Source organism: Hyposmocoma kahamanoa, unplaced genomic scaffold (genome assembly GCF_003589595.1).
Source record: "Hyposmocoma kahamanoa isolate Upper Pololo Valley unplaced genomic scaffold, ASM358959v1 100021, whole genome shotgun sequence".
Lineage (NCBI taxonomy): Eukaryota > Metazoa > Arthropoda > Insecta > Lepidoptera > Cosmopterigidae > Hyposmocoma > Hyposmocoma kahamanoa.
In genome coordinates, this window is record NW_020653200.1 from 16,716,339 (window position 1) to 16,742,030 (window position 25,692).

General features: G+C 36.5%; 1 protein-coding gene across 1 annotated transcript in view; it reads right to left on the minus strand.

The window, feature by feature from the left end:
* LOC113228649 (dipeptidase 1-like) overlaps positions 1 to 25,692 on the minus strand; it is a 234,544-nt gene that overhangs the window by 149,892 nt on the left and 58,960 nt on the right. Inside the window, exons 2-4 of the mRNA XM_026462009.1 lie at positions 16,965 to 17,012; positions 11,437 to 11,578; positions 11,075 to 11,231 (exon numbers count right to left, since the gene is read on the minus strand). Coding sequence (XP_026317794.1) covers positions 11,075 to 11,231; positions 11,437 to 11,578; positions 16,965 to 17,012 — 347 coding nt within the window. The remainder of the gene's footprint in view (positions 1 to 11,074; positions 11,232 to 11,436; positions 11,579 to 16,964; positions 17,013 to 25,692) is intronic.

Sequence of the window (25,692 nt, forward strand, 5' to 3'; positions counted from 1 at the left end):
TCATCGTCACTTTCCATCAGGTGAGATGGAGGTCAAATGCACACTCACTTTAGAATAAAAAAAAAATCTTACTTTGGAACTTTTTAATTCTTTTTGTGTCGAAGAAATGCTGAATATCATGGGAGTTAGTTATAAGCTTGCAGTATGTTAATGTTCAAGTAATAAATCGATTTCCTGTCCTTGATTCTATTTGATAGAATCAGTAGAATTATCCTCTTGTACTATAATTTTTAAATAAAAAATTTGTAAATATCTAGAATATTTGTAACTCGCCCTAAGTCCTTTACTTTCAAACGAGACTATAATGATCATTTTAAATTTTTTACCAACAACGTACCAAATAACATTTCTTTTGTGGTGCTAAGTAACTAATAACATTTCTATGCAATACCCATTATGTCCGATATTAAAATCTGCAGTAAACGCAGCAGTCAAGTTCGCCCTACCTATGTACAGTTAGTCGTAAGTGAAAATCTAAAATCGTTGAAACCTAATGCCTTGCCCAATAGCAATGTAGTTTAGCATTTTGTGTAGTTTCTACACAAAATGTTATTCCATCCCCTCTGAATGACGCCATTATTCGGCCGCCCATAACCCGGACAAATAATGGACCACCTGGTAAGTGCCTTAACAACAAAAGGTATCCGGGTATCATCACCATGATAAGATACGAGTGACTAGTCCCAAAAACCCATGAGCCGAGACCAAGAACGCTACCACACCGATCTTTCGATACCGATGTACCCCAAGTTCACCGTGACAAATTAGAAGAGCGGTCTGACACCACTGCGATTCATTTGGGCGTACATTTAATATGGATTCAAGTGACCACTTCAGTATATCGTTCAGCCTTTGCTACATCGTCCTCGAACAACCAAGTAGGAGATGTTCTCAAAATATTCATGATGAGTTCCGCAACAAGACAAGCGAGACGTGCGCTGATAAGTTGCCTAAATGCTGCCTGAGCCCTAACCAATGCCAACCTTTTATCCTTAAGGGCTGCAATAACTCCTTTCGAACAGATGGGAGTTCGCAGTCGTTGTACACCTGGCATCAAATGTTCAAAGTCCGACAAAAAGCCTACGTCTCCAGCACCACAGCTAAAGAGCTCATATTTGCTTGGGTTTATCTCCAAGCCAAGCAACATTTTAAATCATTCAGCACCACTTGCGGGTTTCCACCAATCGCTCCATCACATCTAAATACTACACATTTAGTGGTCAATCCAAAGACGAAATGACCTTTTCTATGGCCAGACAAATTATAGCCCGGATGGATTATAAAGGATGGTCCCGTAGAGCTCCAACTTGTGAGCTTATCTTTAGACTCAATAGCAAAAAATAAATTGCTAGCTGTGGAGTAACATTGATGAAGAAGCAAGAAAACAAATAAAATAAAAAATTGAATGATGGCACTTGCTCTAGAAGTTTCCAGATAATATTAAAGGCATTCTTGATGTGTATATTTACAATAACTTCGTGTTTATCCTCATTCGCAAAAGCGAGAGTTTGAGCGCCCATAGTTTCAAACTTTGGGCAGTCCCAAAGCCTATCTGAACTGGTTAGAGATAACCTGCCATTGTGTCCCTGACCATTCGACAGCACTGTTTGGCAGTTAGACGACGTCTTGTGCATCATATAGCTATCAGCCTAATGCCTCCACTTTCTTCAAACGAGCACAAAGAGAAGCTTCTTTCAAGTAAGGTCATACCATGGGGTTGAGTGATCACATTAACAAGAGATTTACATAAATTCGATATGGAATGGTTAATACAATGGTTTTATTATTACTCTTCCTTATTTCAACGTAATTAATTCATTGGAATTCGGTGTGCTAAATTAAAAAGGGAAGCGCATCGTCGTTAAAACGGAACAGAGAAAGGTATTGTTTGTCTAAACAATATGGTTTTTAATGCATATGAAACCCTACGATTGTTTATACCACGACAAAATTCAAAAGATTTGAACGAGAACTTTCGTAACTATAAGTATCCATGATCTTAATTTTTTTTGTAATCGAACTTTACAAAAATCGTAATCACTACTATAAAGTCAAGAGTATCTAATTAAAAAAATGCAATATGCATGGATGAACGAATTGAAGATTTTGAGTAGTTATGTGCATGGTTTGGTAGTTCGATAATTTCGATGAGGTGAGGATAGTTGGAAAACTATCCTCTCGAGCATCTACACAAAATCTATCTAAAATTTTTAATTTTATTTATATTATATTTTAAAATTTTCTACGTATACTTTTTCGTTTGTTGAACGTTGTTTCGTAGCACTTGTTACATATATAGATGGTATTACATCGATACGATGTATGTTGTCGGGCACTACTCGCATCTTCAATATCAATTAAGTGGCACGGTTCACAGCTCCTGGAAGCAGAGAGCGATCGTTTGGCTAGCCCTAATGTCTGTGCGCACGTGACTTGATGAATGGCATTCATTGGCCTCCTCAAATGTATCGGCAGTCCAATTTCAGTCCGTATTTGATACGTGTGTGTGTGTTTACTACGTTACGCAAATGTATCTCTACAAACATGGGCCCTGTAAGATGTTATAAAATATATAATTATTATTATACAGTACGTAATTATTATTTCATTCCGTGTTATTTTAAATTGGAGATAATATTTTTTCCGTGTTATTTTAAATTGGAGATAATATTTTTTCTTTTCGCACTTCAATGAATTTTGTAAAAAAGAGAATAGACACAATATTTAAATCTTCAAACAATGATTTCTAAGATTCCCGAATGCCGCACAACACATGTGTTCTTTTGAGCTATAAATTGTTATTTGGAACAAGCCATTACCTCAGAACTTATGCAATATAGCTGTGCTAACCAAATACCTAAAGAATTCTTTTAGTTTCGAAGTGTGAAACGTGTATACAAAACTGTTTATGTTGCTTGTAATCTTTTTTACTACAACCGTTTGTGTGTGTGTGTGTGTGTGTGTGTGTGTGTTGTCAATATGAAAGTTAAGTTTTTTTGTCTATAATTTTATTAATTTATCATACTCTAGCTTTTGTAACATCTTAATATACATATTGATTTCTCTACGCATTTTTGCAGAAAATTTAATATGGTTAGTTTTTCCAAGTTTACGCGAATACTGCTTATAGTTAATCAATCTACCTCGATACATTATACAATACATTGTGTATTGTTAATTATTCAGTTGAATAATGAATCTGGTGGTGGATTAAAACGTGCTTTGTTCAAAGGTAAATGTTTAAATATAATAAGAATAATGAAGGCGTTAACTAAATTCAAATTTCAAATTCAAATTCATTTATTCAGATAACTAGGATCCATAAGTGTTAGCAACAATGAAATTTATAATTAGGTTAGTACTCAAATTCTAGAACAGATTTTGTATTATTAATGAGATGCCGCATTGTGGGACACTCACACCTAACTGCAATTGTCTTCAGGAGGCTGTTACCGCTGTCACGTATTCTGTTCAACAAAGATGCTGATCTTTTGCGCAAGACTGCCATGAAGCTATCCACACGGGCTTCAGCAAACATGGCAGACGCACTGCAACACCACGGCAGCCGCATCAGCGTCCTGAAGACGTTATTGTATTGCGTGCGCATGGCCCTGAGCGAGACTTGGGTATAGCTGGCCCACAGAGCCCCCGCGTACAGTGGTGTGCAGTAAGCTCTGAAAAGAGTGACCTTCACCTCCACCGTACATCGAGCAAACCTGCGAGCCAGTATGTTCGCCCTCACCGACAGTGCCCTGCGCTCGCGTTCTATATCCATATTGTCCTTGAAGTCGTCGGCAATATATAGTGTCCTAAATATTTGAAATGAGCTACTCTCTTCAATGGAATTCTATTGAGACTTATGGGAAGCACATTGTTAGGACTCTTCTTACCGGCGACCTCAAAGACCATATACTCAGTCTTTTTGACGTTGTACATCAATCCATGCGAGGCGGCATAATCCTCACAAACCCCAATCAATTTTCTAAGTGCACTAATCGATGGTAACTAACTTCCCCGAGTACCGTGAAACCTGTTTGGTCATAACAGCATTACGTTAACGTTTTTTTTTTGTTCAGGGAGTTTAGTTAACTTTAAACATTGCCGTTAATAAGACTATAATAATAATAATTATAATAATAATAGTGCGTCAAGAAGTCAAATATTTGTTTATATTTATACACAACACTGTACTTCAGTTGTCGATTTTCCTTTTTGAATCCCGAATTGTACAAGTTTGATAAGGCTATACGTACTTAGTAAAAGTAGTATCTAATGTTTTGATTAATATCAGAATAATTGTGATGGGGTGGCTATCTAACATAGCTCAGATTTATCGCCTTCATATTATCTGCATCAGGATTGATAATTTTATGACGTTCGGAAAATTCCCCTTCAAAATGATAAATTTATTAGATTTGTTTCAAAATTATTGTTGCAACTGCATCATAGTCACAAAACAGAAATCCAATAACCACAAATGTTAGTAAACGCTTGTGGTTGTGGCTTTCGGTGTTGTTCAAGATTTGTTTTTTGTTCTCGAGTCGGGAGAAAATGACCTTCAAGCTGAAAGAAGGTTGGCACTGAATTAGCTGCTTCTTCAGCTCTAGCTCTACATGCCGGCCGAAGAGCAAGAGTGTTACTGCAAATTTCAGAAAACATGTACAGATTAAACATTTACGCAAGGAAATAAAGATACGGAAATTTTAGGTTGCCATACTTTTGCCACTTATAACAACGCACACACTCAACATACTTATAATATGCGGGAAATGGTACTCTTCAAACAAATCGGATGACAATGAGTATTTTATAGCGTCTCGGTTAATTACATGAAAAATATATTTTTATTTGTTTCTCTATTTCTGCATGAATATTACAATAAATGCTTAATGAACCACATATTAAATGTAAAATTAAAAAAATAAAGTATAATAATTGTATTAATTTTAAGTTCAAGTAAAAACCCACATGTACCGTAGCTGACATCAAAAAAGACCTGTACAATATCATTCATTCCATGCATTCACGAAAATTGTAAATGACAACGAAATTCTTACGCCCGACCGAAAAGGAGTAAGTAACGTCGTTGACGAAATTTCGTTTAAATCTCATTCGTTAACGAAGTTCCGTTTTCAAGAAAGAGAGTAGAAATTGTAATACATAATTATATACTTTTAATCTGTCAAACGTATGTAACCAAAGAAACGTTATCGTTCTATAGACATGTTTTGACTAAAAACTATACACATTTTGGATTGAGGACAGTAGTAATACGTAATAAGTAAAATTCTCGTAAGTGGAAAATAGTTTACCTACTTATTCTGAGTTGACATGAAGTGCCGTTCGAGAGACATTTGCGTTTTCGTTACATTTAAATTTACAGGATATGAAAGCTTTATTTAAATAAAATTACATTTTCTTGGCTGTATATATTATAAATAATGGTTATTATTACACGAGACCCGAATCTACTTTAAAAAATATTTTAAAAAGCACGGAGTTTGGAGTTTGTTTATGGTTAAAACATTATTTCTTATTGTTAGTATAGGTTAAGTAAATTCCAAACGTTTCTAGAATTTTTGTATTTCTATTAATTTCTTTAATGATATTATAATTTTTCAATTTCAGAACAAATTCATTAAAAAATTTGAGCTTTGTTGTAACTTTGCTATTTTTTCATATTATATTAGGGGTTAAAGTATGAAATTGCCGTTTTATTGCAATAGGTTCTTTGAATTTTCATAGAATCTTCATGGTTTGAGGTTTTCGAATGAAACTTTTTTCAAATGGTTTCTGTGATTTTTTTTTTTAAATTTGAAACATTTGAATATCGACTTTCAATTGTTTTTGTTATTCAATTTAGACAAGAAAGATGGATACTGCGAAAATTCGAGTGATTTTTGAATACGAGTTCCGACGCGGAACTAACGCGGCAGAAACAGCCCGCAATATCAATGCTGCGTTTGGAGAGGGGTCTACTAATGAACGCACCGTGCGATTTTGGTTTAAACGCTTTCGTGATGGAAATTTCGACTTAAAGAACGAGCCACGAGGAAGACCGCCCACACAGGTGAATAACGATGAATTAAGAGAGATAGTGGAAGCCGATCCTAGTCAAACTACCCAGGAATTAGCGGCATGGTTTAACGTTACCTTACCCACAATATTGACTCACTTGCGTCAAATCAATAAAATAAAAAAATACGAAAAATGGGTGCCTCATGATTTGATTGATTTGCAGAAAGAAACGCGTGTTGAAACTTGTGTTGCCTTGTTGAACCGGTACAGAAATGAAGGAATATTGGATCGAATTATAACATGTGATGAAAAGTGGATTCTTTATGATAACCGGAAAAGAAAAATGTAATGGCTGACCCCAGGTCAAATGCCACAACAGTGTCCTAAAGCAAAACTTACCAATAAAAAGGTAATGGTAACTGTTTGGTGGTCTCAGCATGGTGTTATTCACTATAGTTTTCTCCGATCTGGTCAAGCAATAACGGCAGATGTCTATTGTGCCGAACTCCGAACCATGTTGACAAAACTAGCAGTAAAACAGCCCCGACTCATGAATCGATCTTCACCATTATTGCTCCACGACAACGCGAGACCTCACACAGCACGAGAAACCATTTTGACCCTTCAGGAACTGCAGTTAGAAACCATTCGTCATCCTCCGTATTCACCAGACCTTGCTCCAACGGACTACCATTTTTTTCGTGATTTGGACAATTATCTACGTGACAAGAAGTTTTCTTCCCAGGAGGCAGTACAAAATGCTTTCACACAGTTTGTGCAGTCTAGATCGTCGGAGTTCTATCGCAAAGGCATTAATAACCTTCCCATTAGATGGCAGCAATGTATAGATAATAATGGCAACTATTTTGATTAAATAAATTTGTTAAAAATTTAAAAAATAAACAATTTAGATTTTCAGTACAAATCGGCAATTTCATACTTTAACCCCTATTATTAGTGACTTTTTTCATAATTTGCTGCATCGTGTATCTCTAGTATATTTGAAGGCGTTGACATTTTATTACTCACCCACCGTTATTATTTTTAAACGAAATTTTGAAACGAAATGTCTGCAACAAAAAATCACTAACCAGTCTAAATTAAATTATTTAGCTTTTTATTTATGTACTGGTTACCAGGGAGAGGCGGATTAATACGGAAAATACGCTACATTTGTTTAAATCCGCCTCTCTATCAGACAGACCCGTCTGTACAGGTGTCCAACGGCTGGACCTGTGGCTGGACCCTTCTCTTGTTTTGCACCCCGGTAAATCACAGCCGACGGCCGACGTCGGCCTGGTTACGCGTAATGCATTCATTATGCAATAATAATGAACTTTAACATAAAATTTAAAAACAAACAAAAACGAAAAAATACCTACTTATTCAGCAATTGCTGAGATCAAGTGCGCGGAACTTGCCAAGTGAAATATCGTGTATATCACAATGGTGACTGATTCATATCAGTACCTCCAGTGAAAAACGGAATAAGACGATTACGTTATGCCCTGTTGTTTTTATTGCACCATTGGCTTCAGCGTGTCCGATTACATAACATATTAAATGAACATCTCTCTAACAGTCTCCTAACCTCGTCTTTTTTGTTGCACTAAAGACATAACTCACTATTTCTAAAGGAATAATTTTAGTTATCGGGCATTTTTTATCAGTCTAAAGCGTCGAGTATATAACCAGAAATAGAGACGAAATAAGGGCCATATATTCCTGGCATATATAAATATCAACTTTCGTTTGCACTGAAATATAGACAGGCCAACTACTGACCTGTGTGAACGTCTCCGTATATTCCAAAAAATATTCTGTATTTATTGTAATAAAGATAATATCTCTAACAATGCCGTACTGTTCTATTCGGTGGTGTGGGAAGTGAAACTCGAACTCGGGCTAGTCAATCGGAGCGCAGTTGTCACGGTAATGATATGGCAGAATAGTTTTCAAACAAATTAAATGACATTTCGTCTCCATTTCTGGTTATATACTCGATGGTCTAAAGGTACAAGTGCTCTCAACTCAAAAAAATACATACAAGTTTAACGAACAACTACAGATATATTTTTACATAAAGACACTTTTCGTATTGTTCCATAATGACGGGCAAAAAAGTAGGACTAAACGCGGCTATTGCCTTATACCTTAGTGTGCATAAAGGTATCATTGAGCATTCCGTTTGATCCATTGGATACGATTGGTCATAACTGCGACTATACAGTGTTGCTATTGGTTAATAGTTCGCAACAGAAAACTCTTCTCGTTTTAATTGTTTAACGATTTTATATCTTTTATCAATATGGTTAATATCATATATATTGTTATAACCATAGGACTGTCGCAGTTAAGGGAATAAGTCGTTATATGTCTTAAAGTTTTGTTATTTTAGTTAGTGTTATTACCGTTAAGCGCTCATAAACAAGGACTCTACTCGAAAAAAACTCAAAAAAATAACGCGAACACACTCATACTCATAACCCCGCACTAGGGAAACCCTGGCCACGAAAGCATAGATGTATGATCTAAAGCTAGAAATCATAAAAAGTGCTAATAATAAATGAGAACAACCAATAATCAATTAAAGTATGGTTTTTGCCTCTCCTGAAAATTGTCGATTTTGAGTTATTCCCTTTTTTTCACTGGAGGCACTTCATTTATTCACTGCGAAAAGACAATTCCACCTTTTCAATTACGATATCTGTGTTTAATTTGAATACGAACGATGTTTTGTTGCTGTTGTGATGTAAAACATTCGGAATTTATATATTCAAAATTATATTCCGAATTTAAATCGTCCGTGAAACCTGACAATGTTCATCGTCACTTTCTTTTCGCTTTTCAATTATTATTTGTGGCTGGATGCTTACCTACAATTCGGTCGCTCGTTAACATCGAATGCGCTTTTATATCGAATAAATCTCTTCATGTAACATTTATAAAATTAACTTTTATCTTCGGAACTAAAACTTCGGACATGAAGAAAAAATTTGTAGTTTTAATAATTTTTTGCCGAAACCTTCTACAGATGGAGTTTAAGTTTGACACTTCTAGCTGTTCACAGAATTGAGACCCAGTTGACATATCCCACGTCATCAGATATAGTATATTTAGTCACGCAATAAGCAGACTTATTCGCATAATTATATGTAACTTCATTTTGTTTAATACATTATATAGATACGTATATACTTGCAGTATATACGTATCTATAAATTTAGTGCATCGACTGTTCTTTCCTCTAGTAAACTTAAATAGGCCAGAGAACATTACAAAATAATGCATTGTAAGGATTTATTCGATGTTGTTAAAATGTAAGGTTTTGCTAAATTGCTAGCAAAACCTTACATTTTAACAATGGAATTGTTTTTGTCTGGCGTATGGGTTTAATTTTGCAGCTAATGAAATCAAAGAACAAAAGTGTTCTGGGTCCCATATTAGCCGGGATTAAAGGGTTACTCGCCGCGATCGGGTTTTGTCTCGATGCGTAAGTGGGGAGATTTAAATTTATGTCGACGATAAATTTTTCGCACACAATAATTATTTTCTACAATATTTCAGTAGACAGCCCTTTTCGAGGCCGATGGCGCAACATGACCAAATGCTCTAATTGAAATATCCCCATTGAAGATTAATCCTCATCAACCCTTTTATACGTCCCACTGCTGGGCACAGGCTGATCTGGGGTTAGTCATAGTGCCCTTCTCGTAAGGGTCGGTAGGGAAGGTCACTATAATCAAAACTAATGTTTATAAGATATGGGGCTGCTGGGCACGGGTCTCCGGCAAGGGTTTTAGGCCATAGTCTGCCAGGCTGTTTGGACCAATGCGGGTAGAGGACTTCTCAGTTTTCCAAGGGTTGTGAACCTTCTTCGACGTGCAGGTTTCATCACAGTGTTTTTCTTCCTCGAAAAGTTCACGAGGAAATTCAAATTAAATTTCACACATAAATTTCGAAAAACGAGGTTGGACTTTCGAGTCCAGACCTCTGCCTGCGTACATCTGCCTGAGAGGCATATATATATATATCTCCGAGTCGGTACGATTGCCTTGCTGGTCGGCCACGCAGAGGTCTCGGATTCAATTCCCGCGCCGGGTGAAATATTTGTATAGTCTTCATTTATTTATCTTGTGTATCCATGACACCCGCGACACAGGGTGGAAGTGAGGTGAGCACTTTTGAACGCCCCGTCAAGTCATTGCTATCTAAACTGATTGTTTTATCAAGTCTTGTTATGCTTCCAAATTTTAGATTTATTTCACTATGTTGTTGCATTTGAAATATCTACTTATGATATGGGTACCATAAACACGTTGTCGCATCAACAAAGTACGTTTGTTAATCCATCATGATTTGCGTTGACGCACAACGCCACGTGATTTGGTAATTACTGGATTTCACGAAACCTGTTAAATTCGGATCACGCATCGTATCACGCTTATGCTAATTGAACCTTTCATAAAGATGGAAAATAATTTCAACCTTCACACTGACGGCTTTTAAAGAATTTAGCAGAAAGGTGGCTAAAGAGACTAAGGCTGAGATTTATAAAACGAACTTAGACTTCAGTTAAGCAAAAATGGCGACTTATGTAAGTTCTTCATATCTGTAAAACGAACTTTGCCGGAGACTGACAAAGAAACTACTTAATTTGATTTCTTGCTTAAACTTAGGTAAAGTTCTAACTCGCCATTTTTGCTTAGTGGAAATCAAAGTTTGTTTATAAATCTCAGCCTAAATATAGTCTACGAGCCATCTTTCTTTTTTTTTTGCTTAATGGTGCTACCCTTTTTGCCATCTTTATATACCAACAAAAATGAATAAAGTCGTGACATCGTCAAAGATATCAATAACATTCTTTTCTTTCTGGTCCAAAAGTTCACGCTTGTGATTCGTGACGCAAATCATCGATGCTGCAGTAATTGATGCATCTCATTTGGACGAGAGGATTTTCGGCGCGGCGTCACCTTAGGTGTCGACAATACCGAATTTTCTAAAATTATGATCGCCAATACTAAGTGCCTTTATTACGGGAGTGAATCGTGCTTACCTGTGCGCCGACCATTCCTTCACGTAGACGCGGGAGATCGGTGTGCGAGTACTTGGAGATGGACCAAGGCTCGACGCGTGTCAAGTCGGTGTCCAGGTTGAACTCGTTAATCTGGTTGCGCAGGAATTTCCTCACGTTCCATGGAAGATCATTGTGCCTATAATTGTTTAATTTATTACTTGTATCGTTGTGCGTGACATTGTTCTGTTGGATTCTTGGTTGTTTTGGGGCTGAGAATTGAGATAATGACTTTTTTCCAATTACGAACTGAGTGTTTACGAACTGATTCATAAAATAGGGCATTCCTTAGTTGACACCAGGTAATTCATGTGATTGTATAGTACATATATTATAATTATTACCCGTCAGTAAGTGGGACTTCCTCGAGGATCTGCTTAGCGATCTCAAGCCTCTCACGATCGTAAGAGGCCGCTACTGCGACGGCAGTGACGGCTAGCAGCAGGCATGCTATGGCACACCGCTCACCCCCGCCCAGCATTCTCACTATGAACAAATTGATATTTAGAAAAAAACCTAAAATTATGTAAAGGAGTGTAATTATTGTGGCGAGGGGATCATTAGGGAGTCACTTATCAACATGGAATCGGTTTGTGGCGTTGATCATATTTTACCATACTTGTCGCATTAAGCCGAGTTGATACGACCGTTTGGTCGGCGTCTGTCGCCACTCCGCCATCGTCTCCGATCGGAGTGCCCGTCGACACGGATATCCGGATTTCTAGACACAGGCGCTCGGGTGTCCACGCCACCGATTAGCCGTCATCGACTGCATACAGACGCGATTGGAAATTCAAAGGAAGCAGGTTGGTTGCCGACCTGTTTCGAGCCGTGTCTTACGAGCTTATGCGAAACGTGCATCATTTTTGCTGTTACTACATAAAGTTTATCTCACATGTTTTATGCGAATCCGTGTTATTTATTAAGTATGGTGTATGCCAGGACAGCGCCTAATGACTATACTAACGCATTGTGTAGTTCCATACATATTACTTCTAGCGTTACATAATACCGCTTTGCCTCGGCGTCACTGGCATGTTGTTAAGTGTTAAAGCCATTATTGGTTGGCGTCTATTTCTTATTTTTATGCAACGTATTAAAAGTGTAAAAGTTTCTGGGGTCTACACGACCCTCCTTTGTCTAAATGAAATCTTTTTAGGATAAGGATATGGTTAAGTCATCGAGTATATAACCAGAAACCGAGACGAAATATCATTTAATTTGTTTGAAAACTATTCAGCCACATCATTACTGTGACAACTGCGCTCCGAGTGGCTAGCCCGAGTTCGGAACAATTGACGTATGTCGTCAATGGGTATCGTCAATTGTTTCATTTCAAAACGACCAGTTAACTTGAGCTTTGCTATAATGGATGAAAATTGTAAAATTACATATTTAATGTTTAATTACCGTTGAAATGTGATTCTGTTTGTTTTGTAATTATATGTTTTGCTGTTTTTCCTACACCACCTAATAGAACAGTACGGCATTGTTAGAGATATTATCTTTGTTACAATAAATACAGAATATTTTTGGAATATACGGAGACGTACACACAGGTCAGTAGTTGGCCTGTCTATATTTCAGTGCAAACGAGAGTTGATATTTATAAGTACCGCTAATACTGTATCGCTAATGTGTTACCAGGAATATATGGCCCTTATTTCGTCTCTATTTCTGGTTATACACTCGATGGGTTAAGTATATTAAATATAATTATGTTGTGGTAATGATTTGATTGATTTGACATAAAGACTTCTTTGTGAGTATTTAATATTTTTGCGATAACCAACAAAAAATAGATTATGGATGTGGGTCGTTATTTGCACGTATAAGACATTATGTGCGCGTAGGTCGTTATACCAAAATGAAATTGGTCAATTTCCTGTTTTTGAGGAACCTCTGCCCTCCTAAATAAACAAACTTCTCCCATTCAAAGTTACGTCCTGTCGAGAATCGTGGAATAAAAACACACTCGTTTATGTATTTGTTAAATTATTATCTATCTATCTTACGTATAACCGAACCTACTACAGGTCGTACTAATTGCTCCCCGCATATGTCAAATATACTGCAATTACTTACACAATATCATTTTAACTTCAGATTTGTCTCCGTATATCGCGTTTATTGCTCGTTTATATACGCAATTAACACCCAATGGACTTTGCTGTGTCCATGCCCGTATTGAACTTTGACAACGAAATCCAACTTCAACTTGACAGTGTACGGCTCTGGAGTATACACTAAAATAACTCATAAAATAATACTTGGGAGCAAATGAGCTAATGTTAGGACAACATTATCGGTGCGGGAGGCACTCTGTTTTAGAGTGCATAACGAAGATCAACAGGACACAAAGACTCAAAAATAATAAATCAATGAAGAGGTGTAAGTAATAGTTTATCCGATATACCAAGAGTGTGTAAGATAAATCACGTATTTATTTAATGCATGTCTGCTTCTAATTAAATAAAAGTCTCAGATTACATTATTTTCAATAGATTCAATTAGTTTTTTCCAAATGTCTTCTTCGGGCCAGGGCAAAACCGAAAAGGCTATTAATATTTTATGCTATTTAAATAGAAATAAGGTATAAATTTCAGTATATGATCGACCTGGGAGTATCGCAGTGGATTTCTCTCATAGTGTCGAAGAGATCGCTAGAAGATACCGCGGCGGAAGGCATCGATATTCACTGGTATGCGATGGAATTCACAGGTCGCACCGGAGTCTACCTGAATGCGCCGAGGTAGCGGCAAACAGGAGGGCAAAACTATCTTATCATCACCCTCTGCTGGTGGATTTTTTGGTGCACTCCAGCACACCAGATTTTATTTGACCGATCTATAGGTTTGGCGAGCTTCCGCGCAGTCTAGTGCCTTCTACTCTGCCGTGCACGACAAAATAAATTCATTATCCCGCCTAGACACGTCCGACGTATTTAAAGATGCGAGTTTGTACCAAAATAGATAGACACTGTTTGGTGCCGAGTTATTGGATTATGGAGATGTTTGTACGAAGTTCCGTCTAAAATATCCCGAAAAATTCTTCTCCATTACCACGTTTTCAGGGCGTCTCTCTTCTTCTTTTCAATTTCACGGGGCGTCCACGTCATCTTAAATGTGAACCTCCATTTTTAGTTACAATTAGCAAAGGTCCACTCGGTCTATTAGTTTAGAAACAGCTTATTTTCTTTGCAGAACATGCTAAATAAGTCTGTTACTCAGCACTTAAACAGCTTTGCTTCATGACATAAAATGTGAAAAGTCAATGCACTAGTGAATAAGAAAAGTACGGTCCTACTGTGTTCCTTTATATCTGCATGAAAGATAGTCTTATTTTTCTAAACGTTTGCTCCAGTCGTCGTTGTATTCAGCCAGTCAAGTGAATATGATGGATCAATTATAATATGATTCCGCAATTGGTTTCTAGGACCATTATCACCATCATTATCATCAACTCATTTATACGTTCCACAGCTGGCACGGATCTCCTGTCAGGGGGTTTTGGCCCTTGTCGCCACACTGGGCCTATACGGGTTGAGGATTTCACACACATTGTCTAAGAGTTGTAAACCTTTTTCGTCATGCAGGTTTCATCACGATGTTTACCTTCGCCGAAAAGCTCATGGTAAATTTCAAATAAAATTTCGCACATAAATTCCGAGAAACTTAGAGGTGCGAGCCCGGATTCGGACCCACGGCTTCTGCTTGAGAGGCAGTAGGTCAACCATTAGGCTACCATGGCTTTTTTAGGGCCATCACGCCAAAATTATAAAAAAATATAAGGACATAGTTGGAAAAAATAAATTAAGGGGTGGATAAACAACTTTTAATTTCATTGTCTTCACTCCCATATTACAAGCTTCTGCTTAGTTTATATGCAAGAATAACCTATAGACTTATTATTCAAAATAATATACCTCTTACTATTGGGAATAATATTGAAAATGGGGAATTCGTTCTACAAGAATAACGGTTGAGGACATGCTCGCAATCGGTATCACGCACGGCCAGGACAGGTTTATCACTTTTCATATCAAATGAGCACTGACTGTTGATGAGGTGAATATTTAAATTATTTATTTAAGTATCTATATTTTTGGATCTTTTTACGTTCGTACTTAACTTTATAGTCTTTTCTCTATATCTTTTTTACTCGATGTATCTCATTTAGACTACAATCAGAGTTTTAAAATTTCGAATTTTTAGCTTTTCTTTCGCCTCTTTTTGAAGTGTAGTGAGAGTATTTACGTTATTAGATTTAATAGTTTATATTATAACTAAATGAAATATTTAAAAAATTAAAATACAATTATTTGATGAACACTATACGAAACTGATAGTGTCCATTGAGTGTGTACTCTAATGGACACTATCAGTTCAGTCTAGATAACCTTCTTAAGGGCAGATTAATGGAAGAATACGGTTCAACTGGCAGATATGGTAACGTAGTCTAGAGTTTTGTCAAGTGGCTGCCAATTTTGCAGTTGGTGTTCTTGTGATGGCTTGGACTAGGCAGCCTGTTACGGAGGCGAAAGCGTCTATAAGGCGAGTAACGTATCGTTAGGCAGATTTTGTCGATAGGTTCGTTGTCAGGCAAAGAAACAGCTATTTTTTCAAGTTCATCTGCACGGGATATTGCAAAGGATAGCTGTGTTTTTCCCGAGGACGAGGTCACAAATTTCACATACACTATTTACATAGGAGAAGAAGAATAACAGGCTGACATTAGATGGTAGACGCCGATGCCGCCGAGGTTTACGTCTATCGATCAAGACTGATTGGACAAAACGACGTCCAGTTTCTTAATCAAAAATGTCTTTTCTAGTCAATTTTTAAGGTCTTCAGCACTCTAACTGATTGAGCACTACACTCTACACACTGAAAAGGTATCGTGGTGGCAATTAGTCGATTGATGTGTAGCTGTGTCCTCAACTGATTCAAAAGTTCAACTGCGAACCTTGATCTACACCGATTCTCTCCTCAAATTCAACACTTTAATTTAGGCATTTTGGTAAATAGCTTTACTATATGTATTGTAATATTCCAGTAAATTATATGCTTGCAATGTTTGGCAAATAGTTTTTTTAGTGAACGCACTATCCAAATTCATATGCTAATTCCTTCTGTTATCTCTGTATTTCTTATTAGGATTCTAATCGTGTAAGGATCGTCTGTACTTGGCTATCGAGCGAAATTGCCGCAATGGTTTTTTGTGACCTCTAATGTAAGTTTGAGTCGATTATTTAGATTTCCTTTTACTTTATTTGTCATTGTTTTGGTATCTTTAATATTTATAATTACTGGTTATATATTATAATACTTATGACAAAGATACCAAATATTCTTATTATTTTTCTAATTGGTGTCAGCATTTACGTAAAACCAAACAAATTTCTTAAACAATAATAAAAAATCCTCTTTGATTTCACTAAAAGCTCAGTATTACAGTTTTGTTCTCATAAATCTGACTTTTATTGCCTACTTTTGCCTTGGCTCAAATTCTCTGTTATCGGGCATACCAAAAGCTTTAATTAAAGGATCTCCGATGTAAGCCCGGGTAGACGAATAGCTTTGTCATTTCATGCCTTTAAACTACGAATTTAGTAGTAAAATTGCTGGACAAACTCCGATTGAGTATATTAATTTAGTGACAGAGTTGACACTGTCTCCTTATCCCTCAGAAAAAAATGCAATTTATAGAACCTAATTTAAAATCTCAGTTGGAACTTCATCTATCAAACTTAATTTTATAACATCATTGTGTCGAACGCAAACCAATCAATTCTTATAGGCTTAGAATTTTAAAGTCGACTTTCTTTAATGTTTTAAAACTTTCAACATTATAAAAGTAGCCAATTACGTACCTCCTGTCACGAAGTTGGGCAGCTTAATTTTCCTTCTTGCCGCGGTACCTGCAACCGGGGACATTTTTTAATTAATTGCCCCAGATTAGGGAACAGACCCCTTCCTTTCTTCATACCCCGCAACTCACCCCATCTCCCGTTCGCGACAAATCGCGATAAAACTTTTAAAGTAATTAATGAGAGTTGTGACCTTTTGAATATTCATGACATTTAAATTAAATGTACGTTATTGCATTGAAACGGGTGTATAAGTAATTGACTAGCAATATCTATTTGGATAAAAACAAATAAATTAATAAAAAATGGACATGTATTTCGACTCATTTAAACCTTGCGTTTGCACTTAGCATATACGAGTATGTATTTACATTGATATTATAACATTTTGCAACGAGCACGAGTCAGTTCGATCAGCGGAGCCACAATATTGTGAACAATAGCGGCAGCGGCAGTCCGGCACGATTGCTTTTTGTATTCGTGGTTTTGTTCAGTACTTACAGTTAACGTAGAAGGATTATATTGCATTTCTACGACATACATTTTGTGCTTAACATTTTATATGATATGTAGTGAGGTTTCCGTTGTTCAAATGAAAATGTGTTATTTTATGGTATGCGTTGAAAGATCGCAGCGAATTCGTGTGTGGGAAGCGGTAAAATTACACGCTTAGCGAACGCAAACGCGCGATTACGCGCCGTCACCTGTAAAAATGAGATACACCCAAAGTAAAGTAAAAAAATGTATACACGCACGTATCTTAAACTGAAGGCTAAAACAAAACGAAACTGTTGTTTTAATCAACATTGCATACTATGGATGTTCTGAGACTAATATTTTGTTATATGTATATAATAACTTCAGTGTTTCAGAACGATATGTTATTGGCTTAAAATTTTTTAAATTTCAACTTTTTAGTAGCTTCTACATTTCGTGTAATGTGATATTCAAAATGTTACATGCTGATTTAACTCTTTTTCATTTTCATTAAAATCCGCTGCTATGGGAATAATTATGACATGTTAAGGTTACAGTATACAGTATACATGAGAATAAACGTAAATTTCGGAATCCACGGTGTTTTTATTGTCGAATTCACTCTCTCGCAAATCTTACTACTAGTTCTAGCCTCGTTAAGTTCGACCGACTGGATCATTCTCGGTTTTCTAATGCGGACGTTTGTTGCAATTTTTTTTAGTACAAAATCATGTTTGATTTGATAGGCCTTTAAACTTTCACGCACTATTAAGCACTTTTACACAGAGTTTGATATAATGAGTTAAGAGTTAAGTAAGAACAAATGCAAATTTTTCAGACGCAGTATATGGCCAATTTGCAGGCAAAATTTGGGCCTTTTCAAGGCAAGAGTAAATAGCGATTATTTAGGCGAGCTTGCAAAAAAGTTTTCGCGCTGACAGTTTTTGTTTTTAACTGAGTGATGAGTGATGCTTTGGTGCACATTCCCAACGTATAAAACGCAGTGTCGTCACAGGAGCTGGTTAGTTATTTGTGTGTAGTTTCTACTAACACTCATTATTCGAAGTCGTTTACACTTTAGTGACTGTTACAAGTCGTATTAGTAAAAAACTCTTATGTTTCCTCATTTCGATACTGAGATTACTATATTGGTTATTTTTTACAATTTCAAGTTCATTTTCTCAAAGAGTGGCACTCTAATCCTTTCGCAATTTTACCAACAACAAAAATATGCGGCGCATAGATTCATTTCGAAGTTTTTCGGTAGTCACTCCTTTATAGAAATGTTCACGGTGTCGCCAAGGACTTCCATTGCTACGTCGTAAAATTTACAAAGCTTAATTGGAAATGTAGTTGCTCAAAGGCTATAGGTTTATGCTGTAGTAGTACTTAAAGTACATTTTCCTGTTACGTTACGCTGGACCGTGTATCGCCAATGCATCAATATTAAGTCGACTCAAATTCTAAATAAAAATATGTTTATTTCATAGGTAAGCAAATCATAATTGATTACTACTCATGGACAGGTTCCCCGTGAAGAGTAAGTAGTTTTACCTTTTTATCCGTTTTTATCATGTTTGTTTATAATATTAAATGTAGAAACAACTAAAAAGAGTTAAACAGGTCACTCCCATGAGATTTCGCATGGTTTTTGCTGACAATATGGTTAATGATACATCATTTAAATTTCGTCACGTAACAATTATGTCAATATCTTAATGTCGAATAAAAGGTATACTTTTGTGAGGTTTGTTATCAATCGTGATTCTCGGTGGTTGCTTCCGAAGCATAGCGGCAACACTATAGCTCCTCCACCATTTCCAATGCAGCGATAACCGCGCGGAACGGGATGTGACATGGTTGTTAGGCTTTATAAAACTGTTGCTTTAGTAACGATCACAAACATACTAACATAATAATCTAATACGCTGTGGACGTGATGCAGTATTATACTCACTCTGAATTTTGATTACTATTTAAGGGCATATTAATGCCCACATTAATTAGTAGAAATATTGATTGACTTTGAGCCGCATTTATATAAATACAGTGGACGTTCTTAGTGACCGTGACACGTGTGCCAACAGTACGTAGAGTTCAACATACTTGAGCTACATACAGTCGGCCATTTTGGTTTTGTACGTTATGGTCCTGTTAATTATCTGGCGCAAAACCTCGAAAGCCTTAAAAGCCTTATTAAGTGCTAACTAAGTACTAAGTTGCACCTGTAATATTATCTATGGTGGTGTTACCTACATATCATTGTTGTCTTGTTTTATTTAATTGTATATAAATTATTGTAATAGATTTTTGTTATAAGAAACGAAAGTAAACCTTATATCTGCAGTATGGTTCCTCTTTTTTTGGAGAACTAAGTGAGCGTCTTGAATTCGTTATCATTCAGCTATTGACCGCAAGATGGCAGCACATTGTTTGAAATTGTAATATAAAATCAAAACATCGTAACTTGCATTAATAAGTATGTATGTAGTGTAATGTATGTAAATACTTTATTATAACACAAATAAATGACAAATGTTAAGAAATAGTTTAAAATATTAATGTACAAAGTCGACGTTAACTCATAATTGTCCCATAAAGGGATTTCTTCCAGCTAACTTTTCATATAAGTATTGAACCACAATATGCCAATAGGGTAAATTCGAAATTATATTAACAGTCCATGTTTTTAAATTAGAAAAGACGCAATCATTATCAAAATTTAATTGTGTTTAATATTATGATTGTGTGAGTTTTCGTGACAGCGTTTCTGATAGTAATCGAGGCTTAGGGCTCTTTCATTGTTTATTTTCTTCCATGCAGCATGTTCTTTGAAAACATTTTATTGCGACTAATATTCGAAATTCGAATGTGGAACAATTGTTCAGAGCATTCATTTGGATCACTATTTTGAGCATTGAAATGGACCGAGCACACGATTGATAGAAATACGACGACTATTTGAATTGTTGCAATACTGTACATATATTCGAACAATTTTGGGAGACAATTCGCACGTTGATTATTTCACCAAAGTTATGAAAATGAAGTGTTCGAAATATTCGGGCACACTTTTTTCGAGACCTTTCTTTTTTTTTTCAAACAAATCAACTGAATTTTTAATTTGGTCCACAACTAGTTTTATTTCCAATGTGTAGCAATCGGGAAAGCCCAAACCAACCAGTGATACCAAGTGGCGGGACGTACGAGTCGTGCAAGTCGCGCACCGGGTGGTAAGCGACAGGTCTGTCCATAACAGTTGCAACGCCGCTCAGGGCTTTAAATCGCAAAGATCCGCGGGGCATTGCTACTGCGCCCGTCACACTGAAACATAAGTTGAAAGTCCCATCCTAGTATACCGATTCCTCGAAATCGGTTGCTCGTTATAGCAGACTGTAAACCTTATTATTGACGTTTGTTCTACCTTGTAAGCTTGAAAAGTTCATCGAAAACCCCAAATGCTTCCTAAATCAAATTAACTAATACAAAGTTTAATTATACCTATTATACATAGAAACAGGAAAAATATATTATTTCCGATATTTACACCGTTTCGAGTGTCTGTCGCGGACCAATAAATTGGGTAATTTATATTAGTCACGTTTCATTCGAAAACAGTTTTATTGGCGTATAGGAATAGTCAGTTATTATTACATCAATTTCCGGTCGCTGTTCCGATGCTTTCAGAATTTCTTACTAGATATGATACAGCTTTAACCAGTTCACGTTGTGTTGGAGTTACATTAATTTTTTTTTTTATTATTTATATATTATTATATTATATATTATTTATACAATTAAGAGCTTTGAAACGCAAAGATTTGAGGGGCATTGTCACTGCGCGCGTCACCCTGAGACAACAGATCAAACAAACACAAATACAAATGAAACATTAGCATAGACTAAAATTTACATTAATTAAATTTATTTTATGTATAAGAAAAAAGATCAATCATTAAGAAAGATGACCGTTAATTTTTTACCAGCTGCTTTTGCAAATATAAAATGATCATTTAAATACATGCCTTAAACTATTATTTCGCACCCTTATTAGGTCATATTAGCAAAATGACAAATTCACAAACTAAATTAGTCGATAACTTATTGATTATGCTGCAATATAGTTATAAAATCTAACATACATAATTCGCTCTATGTGTTTCGCATTATTTTAATGACTTTCATGTGATAAAATAATTTTTGAAATATGATCAAATGTAGCTTTATATACTAAGCGTACGATATAGTGCTCTGCAATAATAGATCGAAATTGCTTGTTACCGTCCTCGAAAGAAGGCGAGCGTTCCTCCTGCAGTGTCCTGATTAGAAAGTATTGCCATCATTTGTTGGGGATCTCTTTATTGGTTCTTCTTGCTGTTCCTGATAATTATAATTATCAAGACAACTGTTTTTTTTTGCTTTGGAACCTCCTTATTTACAAATATTATATTCTGTACATACTCCAAGGTTACACTGAACCAACATTAAATCGGATCTAGTTCCTGTTCAATGTTTGAATTTGTGTCACTTGCAGAGTCCTCAGTGTAATTAATATGGTCATGAATAATTGCCAAACTAGCTTCTATTTAATTTAGGTTTTCCGAGATACTGTTTCGGGGTATTAATTAAAGAAATAGCTGAAAATCAATAGGCTAAAGGCGATTAACTAAAATCACCCTCGCCCCACGGTGATCCGGTCTCTAATTCGTCATTGATCTGATAAACGCTAATCAGTTAATGGCGTCTAGTAGACTCTCTGACTAAACTAGATTGAATAATTTTATTTTGCTAAGGTTAATTGGAATATAATTTGCTATTGTGTTTTAATAATATTGCTTGATGTACGTAATATGGGTACTTCAACGCATTTAAAACGACGTGTCGGCGTTCTGGTAATTCCCAGAGTCCAATCGCACTATTGCTCAATACCTTTTTTTTTTTGCCTAACCACTGAACGCAAAAACAAAAATATAGTTTAGTTAATGCAGCGATGACGCTGCGTTGTACAACATATAACATGAAACTACATGGTGATTTGAAATGGCGCGTGCTGACGGAACGTGTGGACGTCGGACAAGGCGACAGGAGACGAAGCGGAGAAGGATGTTGCGTTGCGTAAGTAAGCAGCGTTAAGCCGGGTACTCACTAACGAGCTGTAACTGTAACGTGACAGATACAGTAACGAGGTTCTAGTGTGTACGCTTCAAACAGTCTTCAATCAGACGGCTCACTGTGAACCGCACACGTTCTGCTCGCGAATGTTCTCGCGAACCACACACTGTGTGTACACTACGTTTTTTGGTAAGATAACATGCAACGGTTACGGTTACAGCTCGCTAGTGAGTACTCGGCTTTACGTTGCGCCTAGGCTTGCCAGATGGCCGGGAATCCGGGATAGTCTCGAAATTTTTCCTCTTGTCCTGTGTAAAGTAATTATTTTTTACTGTCCCGAATTCGGCCCGTCTCCTTTAGCCTAGTAGAATTGTCCCGGAAATGATAAGTCAGCATCTGCCAATCCTAGATGCGCCGCCGCACAGCTCGTGTGGCACTCAGTGCGTTGAAATCATAGAGTTGGGACGACGCAACACACCGGCAACGCAGCGCCTGTCTAGCATCGCTCTAACGCTTTTTTAACTACAATAACTATAATTATATTTTATAATATTTAATTTTATGTACAGGACCAAGAGCATATCAGGCTGGACACTTAAGATTTAAATTCAAATCAATGCACCTTGTGATAACAAAGGTCGAAAATCTAAAGCGTCAAGCTTTATTTGCTTTGGCTGCACATAATATTAGGCTTTCACTCGTCTTCCGCGTAGTGACACATAATTAATGTTTGATTGTCTATCTATCAGAACTGAATTCGAAATATTTCACTGTGAGAATTGAACTCGGCAGGATTGAGAAACAAAATAGTCAAAAGGTAAATTTTGTATCTAAAAGTAGCGTTAAATAATAATAGTTTTATTGTGACAAATATTAAATTTATACACTTTTAACGTCTCGTGTTAATAGGTTATTTCTACAAGCATAATTAATAAAGAGAATAAAAAACTGATGTACTATTTATTTATCATGGAGTAGAAAGTACGTGCAGACTCGAAATGATTAAATGAATGAACACTTTAAGAATGAAACCAAAAAACGATAATAATATATTGGAAAGTTACCATAAAATCGACTGCTGTCCGATGGACCCGCTGCCCATTCTCATCACTACAATAGATAGGAGCGGCGAGTAGACACCTATTGTAGAGAAAGGGACTATTCTTAGAGGATTCTGCGATAAATCGTCCCTGCCTCCCTCGCACCACCCGCCGTCGAAAACCTAAGATTTACGCGGGAAAGATTCACGGCCCGTTACAGCAGGCCGGGACTAGATTGAGCCAGTATTCGCCGGTTAATAGAGGTTTTTTATTTTGGGATAGGGACGCCACAAAAATTAAATGTGGGTTCGATCTTTAGCTCGTGTTAGGACGATTGAAATGGAATTTTAAAAGATATGGAATATGTAGTTAATACAATGATCGATGCTTTGGAATTTCCTTTTTTTTTATTCTGCCCTCCTTATCATAACTAACGAACGCATTTGCATTTCTGAACTTTCGAGATATTGGCCCCTAATGTTTGTTTTTTTCGCTAACAGAAAATGTCAATTACGGTTAACAATAAAATTGAAACTAAATTAAGTACGAAAAAGCTTATTAAAGAGGGTTGTAAATCTTCTTACGCTGATCCTAGATATGTTCTATAGGATCAGCGTAAGAAGATAGATAACACAATTTCACTAAAATTTTTGGTTACGTTACTTTTATGATAAGGAGTAGGTACTGTACTTGGCAGTACTGAATGGAAGTGTCGGCGCATTACATATGCCTTGATTATGCACACATTCGCATGCCGCAGAGCAACACTGTTCCAGAAGTAGTCCGATCTGTTATTCAGATTGTCGCGAAGGCATTTTAAATGAATCCTTTATATTGTGCAGAAATGTTAGTTCCACCTCCAGGTTCCAAGTTTCAGCACAACACAGAAGCTTTGGTAGCACAATTGCCAGTAGACATTGATCTCAGTCTTTCGATTGTAACTTGTGTAATTGAAAAACCTTGTAGTTCTCTTAGGAAACGACAGAGGCAATTTTGCGCACCAAGTGGAGACACCCTCTCCAGCCACTTTGAGCTAGAAAATGGCTAGAAAGATGGTCAAGCTTAGGTAAAAATGTACGATTTGGAGGTATTCTCATTGGTTATTCCCGGTTTAACATCCCGTGGCTGAACCTTTATCTTGAAAATTATCCTTTTCTTTTAATACTACATTAAGTTTAATCTGTTTACATTATATTATTTTACTTAACTATATTTAAAAATAAAATAAAATTCAGTGCTTGTTTGAAATTGTTTGTCAAGGTTGTAAGCTGTCACGGACGATGATTGACACCTATAATCTTAGAGGATGGAAAATAATAAAGGAATAGTCTAAACCTATAATACAGATTTTTTTCTAGCATGGGAAAAAGTTTCAAGTGGTCGTTTAATTTAGAATTAATTCTACAGCCTAATTTTTTGCACTTCGTTTATTATTATTATTATTTTCGTATTTATTTTAAACTCTCGCCTCTCCCAAGGCCTAAAAAATTAATTTTGAATTTTTAAATGGGAGAGGCGGTATTTGCATTTAGTAGTATTTGCATTTTTTCATTTCAGTATTTGCATTGCCATTGCCATTGCCATTGCCATTGTCATTGTTATTATTATTATTATTATTATTATTATTATATTTATTTTAAACTCTCGCCTCTCCCAAGGCCTAAAAAATTAATTTTGAATTTTTAAATGGGAGAGACGGTATTTCCCGGCAATGGCACAGTCGGCCGGGGTCAGGGACTCAGGTCCAAGAATCGGCGAACAATACGTGCCGTATCGAGCAGGACCGCCTTCTGCATTTGTGCTGGAAGCGACACGCCACAGAAATCCAACCGCCTCAAGCTGTTAGAAAGGCTGACTGGAATTAACCCATTTGCGGACAAAACAATTGGGATTATTTCAGTGGAGGCCACATCCCACATGTCGGTGATCTCATGCGCCAGGTCGAGATACTTCCGGCGTTTCTCGGTTTCAGCTTTCACGAGACCCTCGTCATGCGGTATGGTGACGTCCACAAGAAATACCCTCGACTGCGATCGATCCAATATCACAATATCAGGCTTATTCGCAAGAATAGTCCTGTCCGTGATAATTGATCGATCCCA